The sequence below is a fragment of the Mytilus californianus genome, unplaced genomic scaffold (assembly GCF_021869535.1).
Source record: "Mytilus californianus isolate M0D057914Y unplaced genomic scaffold, xbMytCali1.0.p SCAF_11, whole genome shotgun sequence".
NCBI lineage: Eukaryota > Metazoa > Mollusca > Bivalvia > Mytilida > Mytilidae > Mytilus > Mytilus californianus.
In genome coordinates this window covers 14,311,431-14,325,952 of record NW_026262593.1, presented here as the reverse complement: position 1 = coordinate 14,325,952, position 14,522 = coordinate 14,311,431, and the positions used below count along the sequence as shown (strand labels likewise).

Sequence of the window (14,522 nt, the reverse complement as noted above, 5' to 3'; positions counted from 1 at the left end):
TTTTTCCACACCTGAAGTTTTTTACGATTATTTGTACAACTATTAACTGCACAAGAAATGCTTCCATGTTTTTATAACTTTCGGCAGGATCCATAGTAAAATAAATCAGAAAATGAAAGGAATACAAATGTAAACAGAAAATCGATATTGTTTTGATCAATACACGTGCATTATTTTTCACGGTTGTAATGGCGGATCGGTCACTTGAGAGGTTAATGGATGCGCCCATGTTTTCTAGGTCATTTACAGATAAACCCGTCTATATAAATTATCTGTTATTTTTCTAGTAAAAACCTGTTTATTGAAAAATGTAGAACTATTACAGGCTTCATTTATTTAAAATAACCAAAAAATAAATAAAGAACAAATCAAATTAAACTACTTCGAGTGTGGTGTTGTACGGTCAAAAAAAAAGAAAAACAAAATTAATTCAGGAAAATCCCAATCATTGTGAATTGTGGCAAAGGGGAAGCAACTCCAAAATTTCACATTTGCTGGTTTGTTTACATGAAAACGTCATAGTATAAATAAATTCAGGTGGACAGTATGTTCAGAAAACTTCGGACAAATGATGACAGACCCGAGTTAACTTCATTCGTGTCCAGGTAAACATGTTTATTTATTTATATAAAAGCAATTATTTTGGTCAATTGATATAAAGTTAAGCCAGAACAACATGAGTATGTATCTTAATAAACAATGCCAAGGAATTTATTTGTTTACACTGGGACCAATATATATAATTCCTATTAGTCACAGGTTTACCTGTTTACACCAGTCCCATGTCTCAATTGTAATTGCTACTGTGCATCAGCTCAACTCTCAGGCGTAGATCCACAAATAATTAAAAAGGGGGAAGTGACCAGAAGGCGCTATCATTGTAACGTGAAAACTGGTTTGTCGTCCCCCTTTTATTAATATCTGTAAATGAAAAATAAATATATAAAGATGGGGAGGGTCATCCACATCAAGTGACTGACAAGTAGATGTAGATTAACCAATATTACAATAGAAAAGAGTTCCCTCTGCTTAATTTCTGCGAATATTGAAACACGAAGGGGAGTCAAAAGAAAGTCTTCATGTGTGACCACAATTATTGTCTTTGGTTATACTTTAAATTTCGTGTTCACCTCATATTAAACTTGAATGTGCACCATAATGTGGGTCCGTATCCGAGCCGTTTCTCGGGATCGCAGACTTATGTCGCAAGGAGATTAACATTTGCTCTCTTATTCTTATTAGCCGTCTTGGTTCAAAAGCTAATATCGAACCTCAACTGGCTCACTATACTGTAGCTCTTTGCTGTAAGCTCTCGGATCTACTAATATTTAACTAGTCATAACTGAGTTACTGAAACGTCTCGGCTTATTTGTTGATTAATAATTCATGAATCTGTATACAAAATATTTTCATAATCTGAATATGTTTGTCTCATTGGCACTCAAACCTCATCGTCTTATTTATATTTGGACTACACAAAGTTATTCATTTATTTATTTTTTAGTGTACTGAATCATTAACATATTATTGTCCATCATCTGTCTTTAAATTTAAATCTTATGTTTCAGCTTATGCCATGCTGTCGAAAGCAATGATGGAGAAACAGTTAGTAATATTCTGTATAACATAGAGGGTAATCACGATGCTATTATGCTTGTGTATGCCACAGCTGTTCAAAATGGTAACCCGGATATTGTCCGACATTTTATAGAAAGTGAACATGTTCGGATCAACGATCTGGATTTGATGTTTGGCGAGACAGCTCTCATGCATTCAGTTAGATGTGGCCATTTATCTGTCGTCAAATATCTTCTTCAGAACGAGGCAGATATTAACTTAAAAAGTAGTCAAAATGGAGTCACGGCTCTTCATGTCTGTGTGAGTGGACCAGAAAGGCCACAGAATAATTGGGAAATTCTCAATTGTCTTCTTGAAAATTCAAAAATAGATTTAGAGGCAAGAAATAACGATGGTCAGACGCCTCTTATCCTAGCCTCTAACCAAGCCAAAATTGAGGAAATTAAACGATTAATTGTGGCAGGATGTGATATGTACGCCATACACCAAAAACGAGGACAAATAGCAGCACATTTCTGTATGTCATCAAGATATTTCTCAGCATTCACAGTCGTAGTTGAGTGTTTCCGTATATTTTTAGAAAATAGAATAGACCCTGACTTCCGCGACACATCTGATATTCCATTTATTGGTTACGCAATAAACACTGGGATTTACAAAATATTGTGCTTACTTATTTATTCAAACTGTGATATTAATATTTTATACCAAGATATGCTAGTTACGAGATCAATTTGTCCACCATTCGTCCATGCTTGTCAACGAAAACAAAGGCGGCTTATAGAAATTTTATTTGCCGCTGGATGTGATGTACATAAATGGTGTGACATTGTATGTGATGACCTTAATCAGTTTAACTTGTCTGATATTGGGAAATCCCCCAGAACTTTAAAACAATTATGTCGAATTCTCATACGCAAACAAATTGGATATTACCCTCATATATTTATCGATCAATTAGGTCTTCCCAAAACTGTTTCTAACTACATTTTATTGAAAGATGTTATTGATGTTGAATTATCATAAAAAGTTTATTTATACATTTATGCAATTCTTTATGTTATAGTCGTGATATAATTAAAACGATGGACAAAATGCTAAAGCAGTGTAATAGTCCTCGACATGTATCAATTTAAAAGTGTGGTTTGACAAAGTCATGGATCTATTCCGCCAAGACCAAGATAGATTCAAATGCTCTATACCTTCATCAGACATGCATCGAACTATGCAAAATCTATATCGCCAATGTTAATCAAAATATAGTCGGAGCGGTCTCTAGGCAATTTTGTCGTTTTTACATTAAACTAAAATAAAACAAAATAATAAGAATATATTTTTGGTGTAGGTTTCCAAGGGGTATTGTTTATCTTTTAAGCTTTAAAGAATCCACGAAGCAGATAAATAAGAGTAGATGTGGGATATACGCCAATAGGACAGCAACCCAACACCAAAGATATATTTATAAATAAATGCAATTGAATATGGGTTAATAAATACAAAGGTATATGGATTAATAAATACAAAGGTATATGGATTAATAAATACAAAAGTATATGAATCCATAAATATATATCCTAAGAAGCATATACATTCTTGCATATATACATAGAAATAAGAAGATGTGGTATGAATGCCAATAAGACAACTCTCCATCCAAGTCACAATGTGTAAAAAGTAACAAATTACAGGTCAAAGTACCGCCTTCAACACGGAGCCTTGGCTCACACCGAACAGTAAGCTATATAAAGGGCCCCACAATGACTAATGTAAAACATTTCAAACAGGAAAACCAACGGTCTAATCTATATAAAAAAACGAGAAACGAGAAACACTTATGAACCACATCAATTAACAAACGACAACCACTGAACATCAGGTTCCTGACTTAGGACAGGTGCAGACAAATGCAGCGGGTTTAAACGTTTTAATAGGTACCAACCTTTACTCTTACCTGAAACAATAGTGTAACATTACAAACTTCACCTGGATAAATCCAAGTCGTTATCAAACATATAGATTAACTTGCATAAGGAGATCGTGGTCCTGTGGCAAATATGTTTCAAAGAATTGAACACAAATCAATTGGTATGTTTTGTAAGGTGATTTAGATAAAGAGGAGCGGACTCAAAACAGTACCTGTTCCGTAGTCAGGACCGACAGTTTTCGAAAACACGGGAACTTTTGCCTTTCTTAACTTTTGAACACCACATCCTTGCATGGTTTAGTAGGTTGAGTCGTTTTCTTTCATCATTTATTTTCTGTGTTTGCTTTGTTTGTTATTTTCGTCTTGGTTTTGGCTATGGGTTTGTCTTTTCGTCTTGGTTTTAGCTATGGGTTTGTCTTTTCGTCTTGGTTTTGGCTATGGTTTGTCTTTTCGTCTTGGTTTTGGCTATGGGTTTGTCTGACCTTCTATTTATGATTTTGGTTTCCCCTTTGACATCTGCTTTCTTAAAAAAAAAAGAAGGAAGAAAATCATTCTATATAAAAAGCTGTGAGCATAAAAAATCAAATTACTATTAAATATCATAGAACTAGATATTATGATATTGGCATTTAAGTGACAAAGTCCTACGGCTTTTATACTGTAAGAATTTTATTTAACCTATCACTTTGACACACTCAAGTCTGAATGGCGGTTGGAGGTGTATAAATACACAGTCACGTTGTAACTTATTTCAGACGTGAGCATGTGTTGGAGTATCCCGGGCTTTATGGAACCACAAAACCACTGTAGCTTCCCTTGCGGAGATGCGTCATTTGGTTGTGATGGATGCATGTAAATAAACTTACAGGCACGCCCATTGTGGACATTAATTTCTAGATATATACGTAAATTATTGGAACTGCATCATTACTTTGGAAATAGCACGACTTCTATGTTTATCGTTGACATTTAACTGATTGATGGTTGTTTGTTGATTGTGTGAGGTCCAGTGGCAAACAGTTCATGCATATTCAGGAAGAAAACAAATTAACAATGAAAGCAATTAATATAGGTTCTGTGAAATGGATTGCGAGAATTTCGACTGTAATTGGAAATTGAGAGTACGTTAGATAGGAGACAGAAATTTCACCTTGCTACACTGGATATGTGGACCCCTCAAAGAGTTGTTTCAATGGTTCTTTAACGTACAGATCTTGGAATTATCTCTATACGACATATTCCGACTGGATGTTGCTGTGTATTTATACATCCCGCCAGCCAGTTAGACAACATTAACCTTCAGCGAGGTTTTTACTGCCGGACAAGAAGTCAATGGGATGACCGAATTTATTTACATAAGGAGACGAACATTTGATTTTCTTGAGATGGGAGATTGGATTTTTGAAATGAATATAATCATGATGAAGACAGGATGAAAATGAATTATCTACAACTCAAAATGAAGGACTGAATTTATTGTGTCCAAAAGTGAAAATAAATGTTGGCTCCGAGAACAAATAGCAACGCATAGCATCCGATGAAAATGAATATTCAATCCGCAAAATATCCTGCCCCCATCCTCAAGAATTTCTAATGGTCGTCTTCTAAGTCAACCCTTGACATATATCGTGAAGTTTAGTCTAGTTCTGTGGGGAAAGGGAAGCAACTACGAGACTTCTAGTCATTTATTTTGTAAACATACACGCAGTACACAAAAACATATGTGTGTGTCGTGGTGTACTTCGTTGGGTAAAACCATTTAAAAGGAAAATTTAAATGTATGCACGAAACGTTGGACAATTGTACGAAAAGCGTGAAATCATCACACGAACTTTATCAAGGTAACTAGTAATCATAAAAAAAATTTAAGCAATAATTGCAAGGGAGATCAAGGGAGGTAACGTTATCTGTAAACCAGGTAAAGATTAAGAAACTCATCAATCAAATTATTTGGAAATGAATTAATTTTCTTATCTATTAAGAGTCTAAAAGGATCGAGGAATGCTAAAAAGTAAATCAATTAGTTATTCTTTTATCTTTTAAAGTCTGATTAGTATGTGTTTTCCATAGTCATTTCCTGGGACTTTCCTTTTCAAATATAGGGGTTTCAATAAATCTTCTTTCTCATTTTAGCGTTGTCTTTATTAAATGTTTGCTCATTGTTTAATTGTAACAGCTGGTCATATATATTGCCATTCTTCTTTGGATTTGCTAACATAATGCGGTCACCAGAACTTCGCAGATTCCATATTGAAACTCGTGAGACGGAGGTCTGTTTGGCTGTATACAATGTCTGGTCGGAATGAAGACATAATACCCAACGACTCGGTTAGAGAAAATCTGGTCGGAATGAGGACATTATACCCAACGACTCAAGTGTCACACTAAGAGTCAATCCATTATAAAGAGCCTGTTGGATTTATTGTTGCTTTGTTTTCGACCTGAATAAGCATGAAACATTTGCCACTGGACGTTTGTTTTCATCATTGGCCCTTGTATGCTACTTCATATTTCAACAAATAATTCATCAAATCTTAATTATAGAAACCAATGCATGAAATATTGCCTGGGTAGGTCAAATGTCAAACTAGTAGGTCAAATGTCAAACTAACGACGGATTTCCAAGGAAAAGAAAATTATTGCAACTTTTATGCAATCAATGCGATTGGACTTCTTATGGACGTCTATCCCAATCTGCGCGATAAAAAATCATTGTAACAACTTTTTGAAGTCCGTATAGGTGGCTTGTTGCAAGTATAAATGTCTGTCCCCATCCATGGCCACCAGTCTACAGTAACTGGGTACTGTAAATTCAGAAATTAAGGCGTGCATTTATTTTTGCGATTCATTGATTACTAGTAATTGCTAAAAGTACGAGATCTTATTAATGGGATTGCAAAAGCTTTGTTAAGGAAAATCACAACTGAAATTATGAATGCGAGCTTTTATCAATGCGAACCTGATACTGCCGCATTTATTATTCGCATTTATAAAAACATCGCAATAATTTCAGAATTTACAGTTTTTGATTAACAGGTATTGTTTAAGTTGATTTTGTCCTGGACTTGCAAAATTACTTGCCACTGGATGTTAAGCATTCAACCAACAACACACAATTAATTCAATGTCAAAACGCCAGACACTGAAGTCGAACTGTTTTAGCCTTAAAACAAGTAATTGCTTGCACCCAGTAATCACGAAAAAATAAAGAAAATAGTAGAAATAAATCGGACATCAAACAGCATTTCATATAAACTACGTTATCGGTCAAAGGAAATAACCCAATCGAAGGTCCAGATATGTTAAATCATATAAAATACGATTGCTAATGAGACATATGTATCAAAGACCAAAGGACAAGGTGAACTACAGGTCACCGTATGACCATTAACAATGAGCAAAAAAGTTATATGGGGTATATATTAAGAAGACAGCACATCAACAACAAATAAGCATACATACATATATATAGATCAATATAGTCTTCAACAATAAACTAATGTTTATACAATATATCAAGTTATAAAATGTCCAGAATCTTTAAAGTTGCATATTAATTTAATAGGATCAAACAAAAACTTTTGTTTACATCAACATATCAAGAGAACGACAAACATTAAGATATGATTAACTACAATTCACGCTTTCTTTTTATATTACGTTATTGATATTATTTTTCTATATATTTTATTTTATATTTATTAAAGTTTAATTCAAGCCATTGAAAGAAACGACTCTGAAACAGTTCGGGACATTTTATGCACCATCAAAGGAGAACAAAGTAGCATCATTCTCGCCTATGGAACAGCTATTCAGAACGGTAATCTAGATATAGTACGATATTTCATCGAACTAGGACATGTCCGAGTAGATGATACGAATCTGATGTTTGGAGAGACGGTCCTCATGCAATCCGTCAGATATGGACATTTATCTGTCGTCAAATATCTTCTTCAGAACGATGCAGATGTTAATCTCAAAAGTAGTCAAAATGGAGTCACAGCTCTCCATGTCTGTGTCAGTGGACCGGAAAGTCCACAAAATAACATAGAAATTCTTGACTGTCTTCTTAAAACTAACAAAATAGACTTAGAAGCCAGAGACAACGATGGCAATACCCCGCTTATGAAAAGTTCCGGCCAAATTAAGTATGAAGAAATTAAACGCTTACTTCAGACTGGATGTGATATGTATAACATGAATCAGAGACGGGGACATATAGCTCCTCACTTTTGTATGCTATCGCATTATCTTCCAAACTATTCACTTGAAGTTGGAAGGTGCTTTCGTCTGTTTTTAGAGTGTAGAATAAACCCAGATTTCCGTGACCAACGAGGTTTTCCTTCGATTGGCTATGTTATAGATACTGGCAATTATGAGATTTTACATCAGCTTCTATACGTAAACTGTGATTTAAATATCTTATACCGAGATCTCCCAGACCAAATGATACAGTTTCCACCACTTATACATGCTTATCAAAAAATGCAGACGTTTATACAAATTTTAGTTGCATCTGGATGTGAAATTTACAAATGGCATGACATATTAAAGTATGACCTTCCTGGGACTGACAAAGATCTGAATTGTACGAGAAAATATCTTAAGCCGCGCAAGTTAAAGGAATTATGTCGTATTAGTATACGCAAACAACTTGGGTATTATCCCCATACAATCATAGATCAAATCGGTTTGCCAAAAGTCCTATGTGATTATATTTTATTAAAGGACGTCTTTAATGTGGAACTAACCTGAAAATTTAGTCCACCGAAACATAATTTATTTTCCTTGGTAGTGTGTCAGTATAAATTAGTTACAAAATGTTTTACAAGAATATACCAGCTGTATTGTACGGGACACTAATATAGACCAGTTAAACAGAAAGAGAATTGCAAGAATTTACCAGTACTATTGATGGAGTTTTCAGGTGGATTGAAATAGTTTTAACATTTTAGTATTCTGACAAAGGATTTTCATTCCTCATTAAATTAAGACCCGATTTCAATTATTAAAAGATAGAACAAAATGTTCGTGTTTGATTCCAAGTTTTGCAAAATATATATACATGGCAAATAAACATACGGCTGTGTAATCGGCCAAATTTTAATAATAAGAAAATGCAATTAATAGTGCAATCAGTATAATAAAAGGTAGGCAATCCCCAATGCTTTATATTCCTTTAAAGTCAATTCAGAATGCAATTCTGAAAGATATAACAGATATATGAATAACTATAAACGAAAAAAAAAACAACCAAAAACCTGTAGTATTCTATAATTAATGCAAAAGTTATATATAATCTATGCTTAACCACACCCATTTGATAATGCTACTGGGATGGGTGGATGGGGAATGCAAAAATTGCGTTTTGCGGCTGCTTATCATTTATTTACAAACTGCATACGCAATAAAGTATAGAGAATAGGAACGGGGAATGTGCCAAAGAGAAAACACTGAACTTATTTGATGTAACAGTTTAAAGAAGGTCTTCAGAAATACTGTGTACTCGAGTAGTGGTATTCACCATATGTGGATTCTAGATAAAGCTGTAAAAAACTTCTGGATCATTTTAAATCTCGATCTTTCTATCAAGACCAATGATTTTTCTAGCCCTTTACATATCACCATTCTCCATATCAAATTGGAAAATCGTATATTAGAAATAATCCCATTGCTTTTCAATATACAAATTGAGGCATACGCTATAAATGTATTGCTTTGGGAAACTTTACGGCATATTTTGTTAGTAATGAACAAAAACGTAAAACATCCTACATCGAGGAAAAAGTGATCAAAATGACAACATATTTGTTGAATTTTTAGGTAGATTTTTTGCAACAAATTGTCGACATTCCAATTGGAACAAACTGTGCGCCTCTCCTTACCGACCTCTTCTTTTCTTGTATGAGTCGGATTTTCTTCAGACAACCAAGAACATTTAATTTCACATTCATATATATTGACGATGCTCTTCTAACTTCTAATTTCTAATTTGTTGTGACTGCCTTCAACACGTTGAAGTTTATGTCACTCTTGTATTAAGCATTGCTTTGAGGAGACGTATATACAGTGAACATTTAACAATTTTTATAATTATCAACAAAATTGATAATAACATTTTTACATAGTGGTATTGAATATTTTTATTTTATTCATTTTTAATATTAAGATCAAACGTTTTACACATGATGAGTTTACTGACTGTAGGTGTAGGTTGAGATGGCTGGTTTGAACGACTCTATAGAGTCGCTCATTAAAAAACTCAGAAGAAGGCTGTTCCAGTTTTTAATTGTTCATGGACAAAATGATTGTTAGCGTATTTGTGTTCTGCAGGATGGAATTTGGTATGATAGTATGTGCATGTTTCGGGACTGTCATGAGCGGTTGTATTAGTCTGTCTGTTTTTGTGATTGTGATGAGATGATATGTGATTTTATAAAACATGACACGGCGTTCTTTCAATGAACAATCCAAATTTGTTTTAATTGGGTTCCATTAATATATATAACTAGAAATTAAAGAAACAACAGACAAGGCTTCCTACACCTCATTTTTAGACTTATACCTCGACTTTGATATAAGCGGTCATCTAAGTACTAAAAATCTATGACAAACGAGATAATTTTAATTTTGAAATTACTAATTTCCCCCACCTTAATAGCAATGAACCAACTTCACTAATGTGGAATATACATTTCCAAACTCATTCTGTATTCAAGAGCTTGCAGCTGCTACAAATACGTCATAAAACTTTACCAGTGTCTGGGCAGAAAGTTGATGAACCAGGATTATGTCAAAGAACGTCTCGTGCTTTTGTCATGTTGTAAAAATGCGGGAAATTGTGAATTTTAGCATTTTCATCTTTTTATGTCGTGTTTGGTATCAAAAGTCATTATTTCTTATGAGTAATTAGGTTTCAATATACGGAAGAAGTGCATTTTGTTAGGGAAACAAGATTTTGAACTATTTTTCAAATAATTTCATAAAAGACATTTATAAGCCGTTTTACTACTTTTAGCGTTACTTGGAAATATTTATGGATTAAGATTAAGATTATGTCGTGAGAATACTTTTTGACAACAATGGTCATCAATGTAATTTATTTGTCAACACCCAAACTTTATATAGAGTGAATAATGTCAATTAACACTAAGTCTTAATTCAATCTGCTTTTGATATATTTAATTGTTTGGAAACTATTTGTTTAGAAGTACCCTTTTCTATTTTCATTGGTCAAAACGTTTCTATGATCATGTTTTATAAAGGTTAATTTTGAAAACATAGGAGAGAGAAAAGAGAGAGAACCATGTGACGCATTGGTTCGCCCCGCTCTCGATCTGCGATTAGCGGCGGGTTAATGTATGTTGCCATGATTACTGTTTTGTAAATATGTTTAATGAACTGACTGTAAATATGTTGGATGGAAAAATAAAGTATGTGAACGTTCATGTATCCAGTCTCGTGTATTGATTTACAACAACTTTCCAGTATGGACCCTTTGTCATATGAAATTGGGCCTAAATCATTTGGATTGTAAAACAATGTTATTTATCTCCGATGTTGGAGAAATTCTAGTCACGTCAAATGGCGGAGGATGAGTGCCGATCCTGTGTTTACCTTTCGCTGCCAAGCTGAGTGTCCCCATAGAAGAACGTTATACCAGTTATCCGAAATTTGTTTCCAGAATCACTTATTCAATATGGACATACCTTTTGACGAAGCGACCATAAATACGATCAACGAACAGCGACTTATGAAGAATATCGAAACAACATGACATTCCTCGACCATGACTAGGAAGAACATAAGATTTACCGCTTTTGATTTATTTCTAAAGTGGATGTGACCACTTGTATTCGCAGTATGGTGGATTTCTACCATGGATGTGATGTATTGTATGCAGAGAAGACGGTTGGAATTCATTTGTGAAATGATATTCTATTTGAAATTACTGACACTTGTATTGAACTTCTGTTTGAACTTATATTACATTTGCTTTCTAATTTACATTTTATTTTACACTTGCATATTTTATTGCTTTTGATTGAACGATTTCGTATCTAGTTGAAGTCCAATAGCCGGTCTATTGTTTCTTTTTCTTGATGTTTATAGTGCTAAACGTAGTCTGTACAACTACAAAAAAATTTAAAGCTCAGTCAAAATCAATATAAATTTGTAAGCAACATAATTTTTTATTTTTAATTCATGAAGACGAGCGATTTAAAACGCATGATCACGCACCTTGTAATCTACGAAAACAGAAAACTGGATATCGTTGGTATTTGTCACAAAGCTAATTAAGGCAATTGACAGGTTATCCAAAGCTAAGGAAGGCATTCTGATAACTTTGACCAAGATATTGTTCTATTGAAAGTGCGAACGGTATTCTGTCCGGGTTGAAATTTTAAGTAGGTTATAGGGGGCCTGCCTTAGATGAATTTCGAACCTCAACGGACCAAAACCTAGCATTAAATAGACGATGTTTTATTTTTTTTTATTACTTGGTTTTTATTTTCGTGTAAATGGTTCTCAATTACGTTTACGAAGTAGAGGTTCGTCCGGATGATAGATTTTTTTTTCAAAATTAATATGCAAGATTATAAAAATTGAGAAAAGTTTATGTCAAATGTAGATGTTGATGTCAAAATTTATACAGCTTCGGGGTCCGAAGCTAGAGGGATGTTGGGAGAGTTGTCATGTTGTAAAAATGGATAAAAATTCTTATTTGAATTTTTATTAAGAAAAGCCTTATTTTTATATTTGAATTTTTTTATTGCAATAATTTTATTTTTAATGAAAAACATTTTGACGTTTTGTTACAAATGGACACTTTATTTATTCTTGGTTATATTTAGAAATTCTTAAGGACATAAGAAACCGGTGTTCAATTAAGAACACACTTTTCTCTTTGTCAAATCTTAAGTGACAGATTTTATTACATAAGATCCTCTTACACTCTTTTGTTCAAATAGAAGTAATTTCTTTGTTAATCAGAATGTCTACATTAGTTTCAATTAAGCTTTTACATAAAACTTCTCCGAGCGATATAGGGGATAATCCTAACACGTGGTAATTTTAATTTTTGCGTTACCATGGATTAATAAGTAGAAACGAATTCTGATTGGTTGAACCTGCAAAATTGTTCAAGAATTTTTTTTTTTTTTTTTTTTTGGCGTGGCTCGGTATTAATAAATCACGCCATTGTAATATTGTGCTATGGCCATTTCTTGTATTCTTGGCTTTCAATTTTGCTTATGTGCTTTTTCTATATGCCATTTTTTTTTAATTATGTTTTATAGTGATTAAGATTATAACACAATGTTGACTGCTGTACCCCAATTTTTGACATTTTACCTATTATCATGTCTGTTTGGTTTGTTCACATATTATTGTCAATATAATGGAATTCTATGCTACTGTCATACAAAAAAGGTAAAATAGCAAAAATATCGAAAATTCAAAACGGAAAGTCCTTAATCAAATGTCAACATCAAAAGCTCAAACACACCAAACGAATAGAAAACATCCAAATGAGAGATTTAGCTAGCTATAAAATCGGGTTTAACCCACCATTTTCTTCAAAAGAAAATACCTGTAGCAAGCCAGGAATCGATTGTTTGATGTGTTTGAGGTTTTGATTTTGCCAATTGATAAAGGACTTTCTGTTTTGAATGTTCCTCGGATTTAGTTTGTTGTTTGCTATTTTACTTGTTTTGTATGACAGTTGCATATAGATTTCACCACTGCAACAAGTGTGTTACGATATTTCTCCACTCGAGATAGTTAAATTTTAATATTTAAAGCGCGAGGCTTGCCGAGCTTTTTAAATAATTAAAATTTAACTGTTGAGAGTAGAGAAATATAGTAATACACGAGCTATAGTGGTGGAATCTGTTTCTCTAATGATTTTTATCATTCTTTTTTCAAAGATTTGCAGAAAATTGTGTTCTTTATATGTGACGTCATCAGGCATGGTCGCCTTTTTTCATGACGTCACAATAGGAAATTCAGAAGAAACCAAGAAAATTTAACGTCATAATTAAATTTCGACCAATCATTTGCCGAGAACAGATATTTCACTAGTGAGGAGAAACATTTTTCTCACACCGATCAAGAAATGTGAAAATAGCACAAAAATTAGAGAAACAAAATTTCCACATTCTGAACAAGTGATGAACGCCAAACGCGCGATTCTATGTCAGAGTTAATGTTAATCTATTCGGTCCCAGTACTTAAAATCTTTCGATCCTTTATGAGTGGACTTAACATACATAAATAAAATACTAAAATAAAAAAAGCAATGAACGAGGTTGTTAAATTTGATATATGATTTTTTGTGCTTCTTTGTTAAATATTTGTTTGTTTTTATTGTGGTTATGATTATGACACAATGTTGACTGCTGTACCCCTATTTTTGACATTTTTACCTATTATGTCTGTTTGTTTTGTTCACGTATCATTGTCAATATAATGGAATTTGATGCGACTGTCATACAAGTGAAAGGTTTAGCTAGATATAAAACCAGGTTCAATCCACCATTTTACATAAGAAAATGATGTGCCAAGTCGGGAATATGACAGTTGTTATCCATTCGTTTGAGCTTTTGATTTTGCCATTTGATTTGGGACTTTCTGTTTTGAATTTTCCTGGGAGTTCAGTATTTTTTGTGATTTTACTTTTTCCCCCATTACATTGACAATAATGTATATTTGTTATTTTACTTTTGAACATAAGCAATGACTCGTTTTCCTGATCCGATTCGATGTATTGTGCAGTTTGTGTTCAATAAATATCAGGAGCAATGAAATTATCAAGTATTAGTATGTTTGTCGACATCGGTCAGATATGTCATTATTAACGTTTATTATTGTTGAACTGACACAGAAACTTATCATGTAAGCCAATTTATTTTTCTTATCTGTTCAGGGTCAAATTTCCCTTATCACAAAAGATACAGCATGATATTTGTAAGCCCTGGTAAATGCTACATCTTTGTGGAATAAAAAAAATGACTAATAT

At 33.3% G+C, this 14,522-nt stretch overlaps 2 protein-coding genes across 2 annotated transcripts; both read left to right on the top strand.

The window, feature by feature from the left end:
* Positions 1 to 502: 502 nt before the first annotated feature.
* LOC127720961 (inversin-like) lies at positions 503 to 2,624 on the top strand. Its single transcript, XM_052227687.1, has 2 exons — positions 503 to 605; positions 1,569 to 2,624. Exons 1-2 carry the CDS (start codon positions 547 to 549, stop codon positions 2,602 to 2,604), a joined length of 1,095 nt encoding a protein of 364 aa, XP_052083647.1. The 5' UTR covers positions 503 to 546; the 3' UTR covers positions 2,605 to 2,624.
* Positions 2,625 to 5,182: 2,558 nt separating this feature from the next.
* On the top strand, positions 5,183 to 8,522 carry LOC127719624 (uncharacterized). Its single transcript, XM_052225845.1, has 2 exons — positions 5,183 to 5,343; positions 7,210 to 8,522. The coding sequence occupies exons 1-2, from the start codon at positions 5,279 to 5,281 to the stop codon at positions 8,255 to 8,257; spliced, it is 1,113 nt and encodes a 370-aa protein (XP_052081805.1). The 5' UTR covers positions 5,183 to 5,278; the 3' UTR covers positions 8,258 to 8,522.
* The last annotated feature ends 6,000 nt before the right edge of the window (positions 8,523 to 14,522 follow it).

What these genes read in the sequence shown, in the direction of transcription:
- LOC127720961 (XM_052227687.1), top strand. Translation starts at nt 547, where the DNA reads ATGTTCAGAAAACTTCGGACAAATGATGACAGACCCGAGTTAACTTCA. An exon ending in TTAACTTCATTCGTGTCCAG is followed by an intron (nt 606 to 1,568) that starts GTAAACATGTTT and finishes CTTATGTTTCAG; the next exon opens with CTTATGCCATGCTGTCGAAA.
- LOC127719624 (XM_052225845.1), top strand. Translation starts at nt 5,279, where the DNA reads ATGTATGCACGAAACGTTGGACAATTGTACGAAAAGCGTGAAATCATC. An exon ending in ATCACACGAACTTTATCAAG is followed by an intron (nt 5,344 to 7,209) that starts GTAACTAGTAAT and finishes TATTTATTAAAG; the next exon opens with TTTAATTCAAGCCATTGAAA.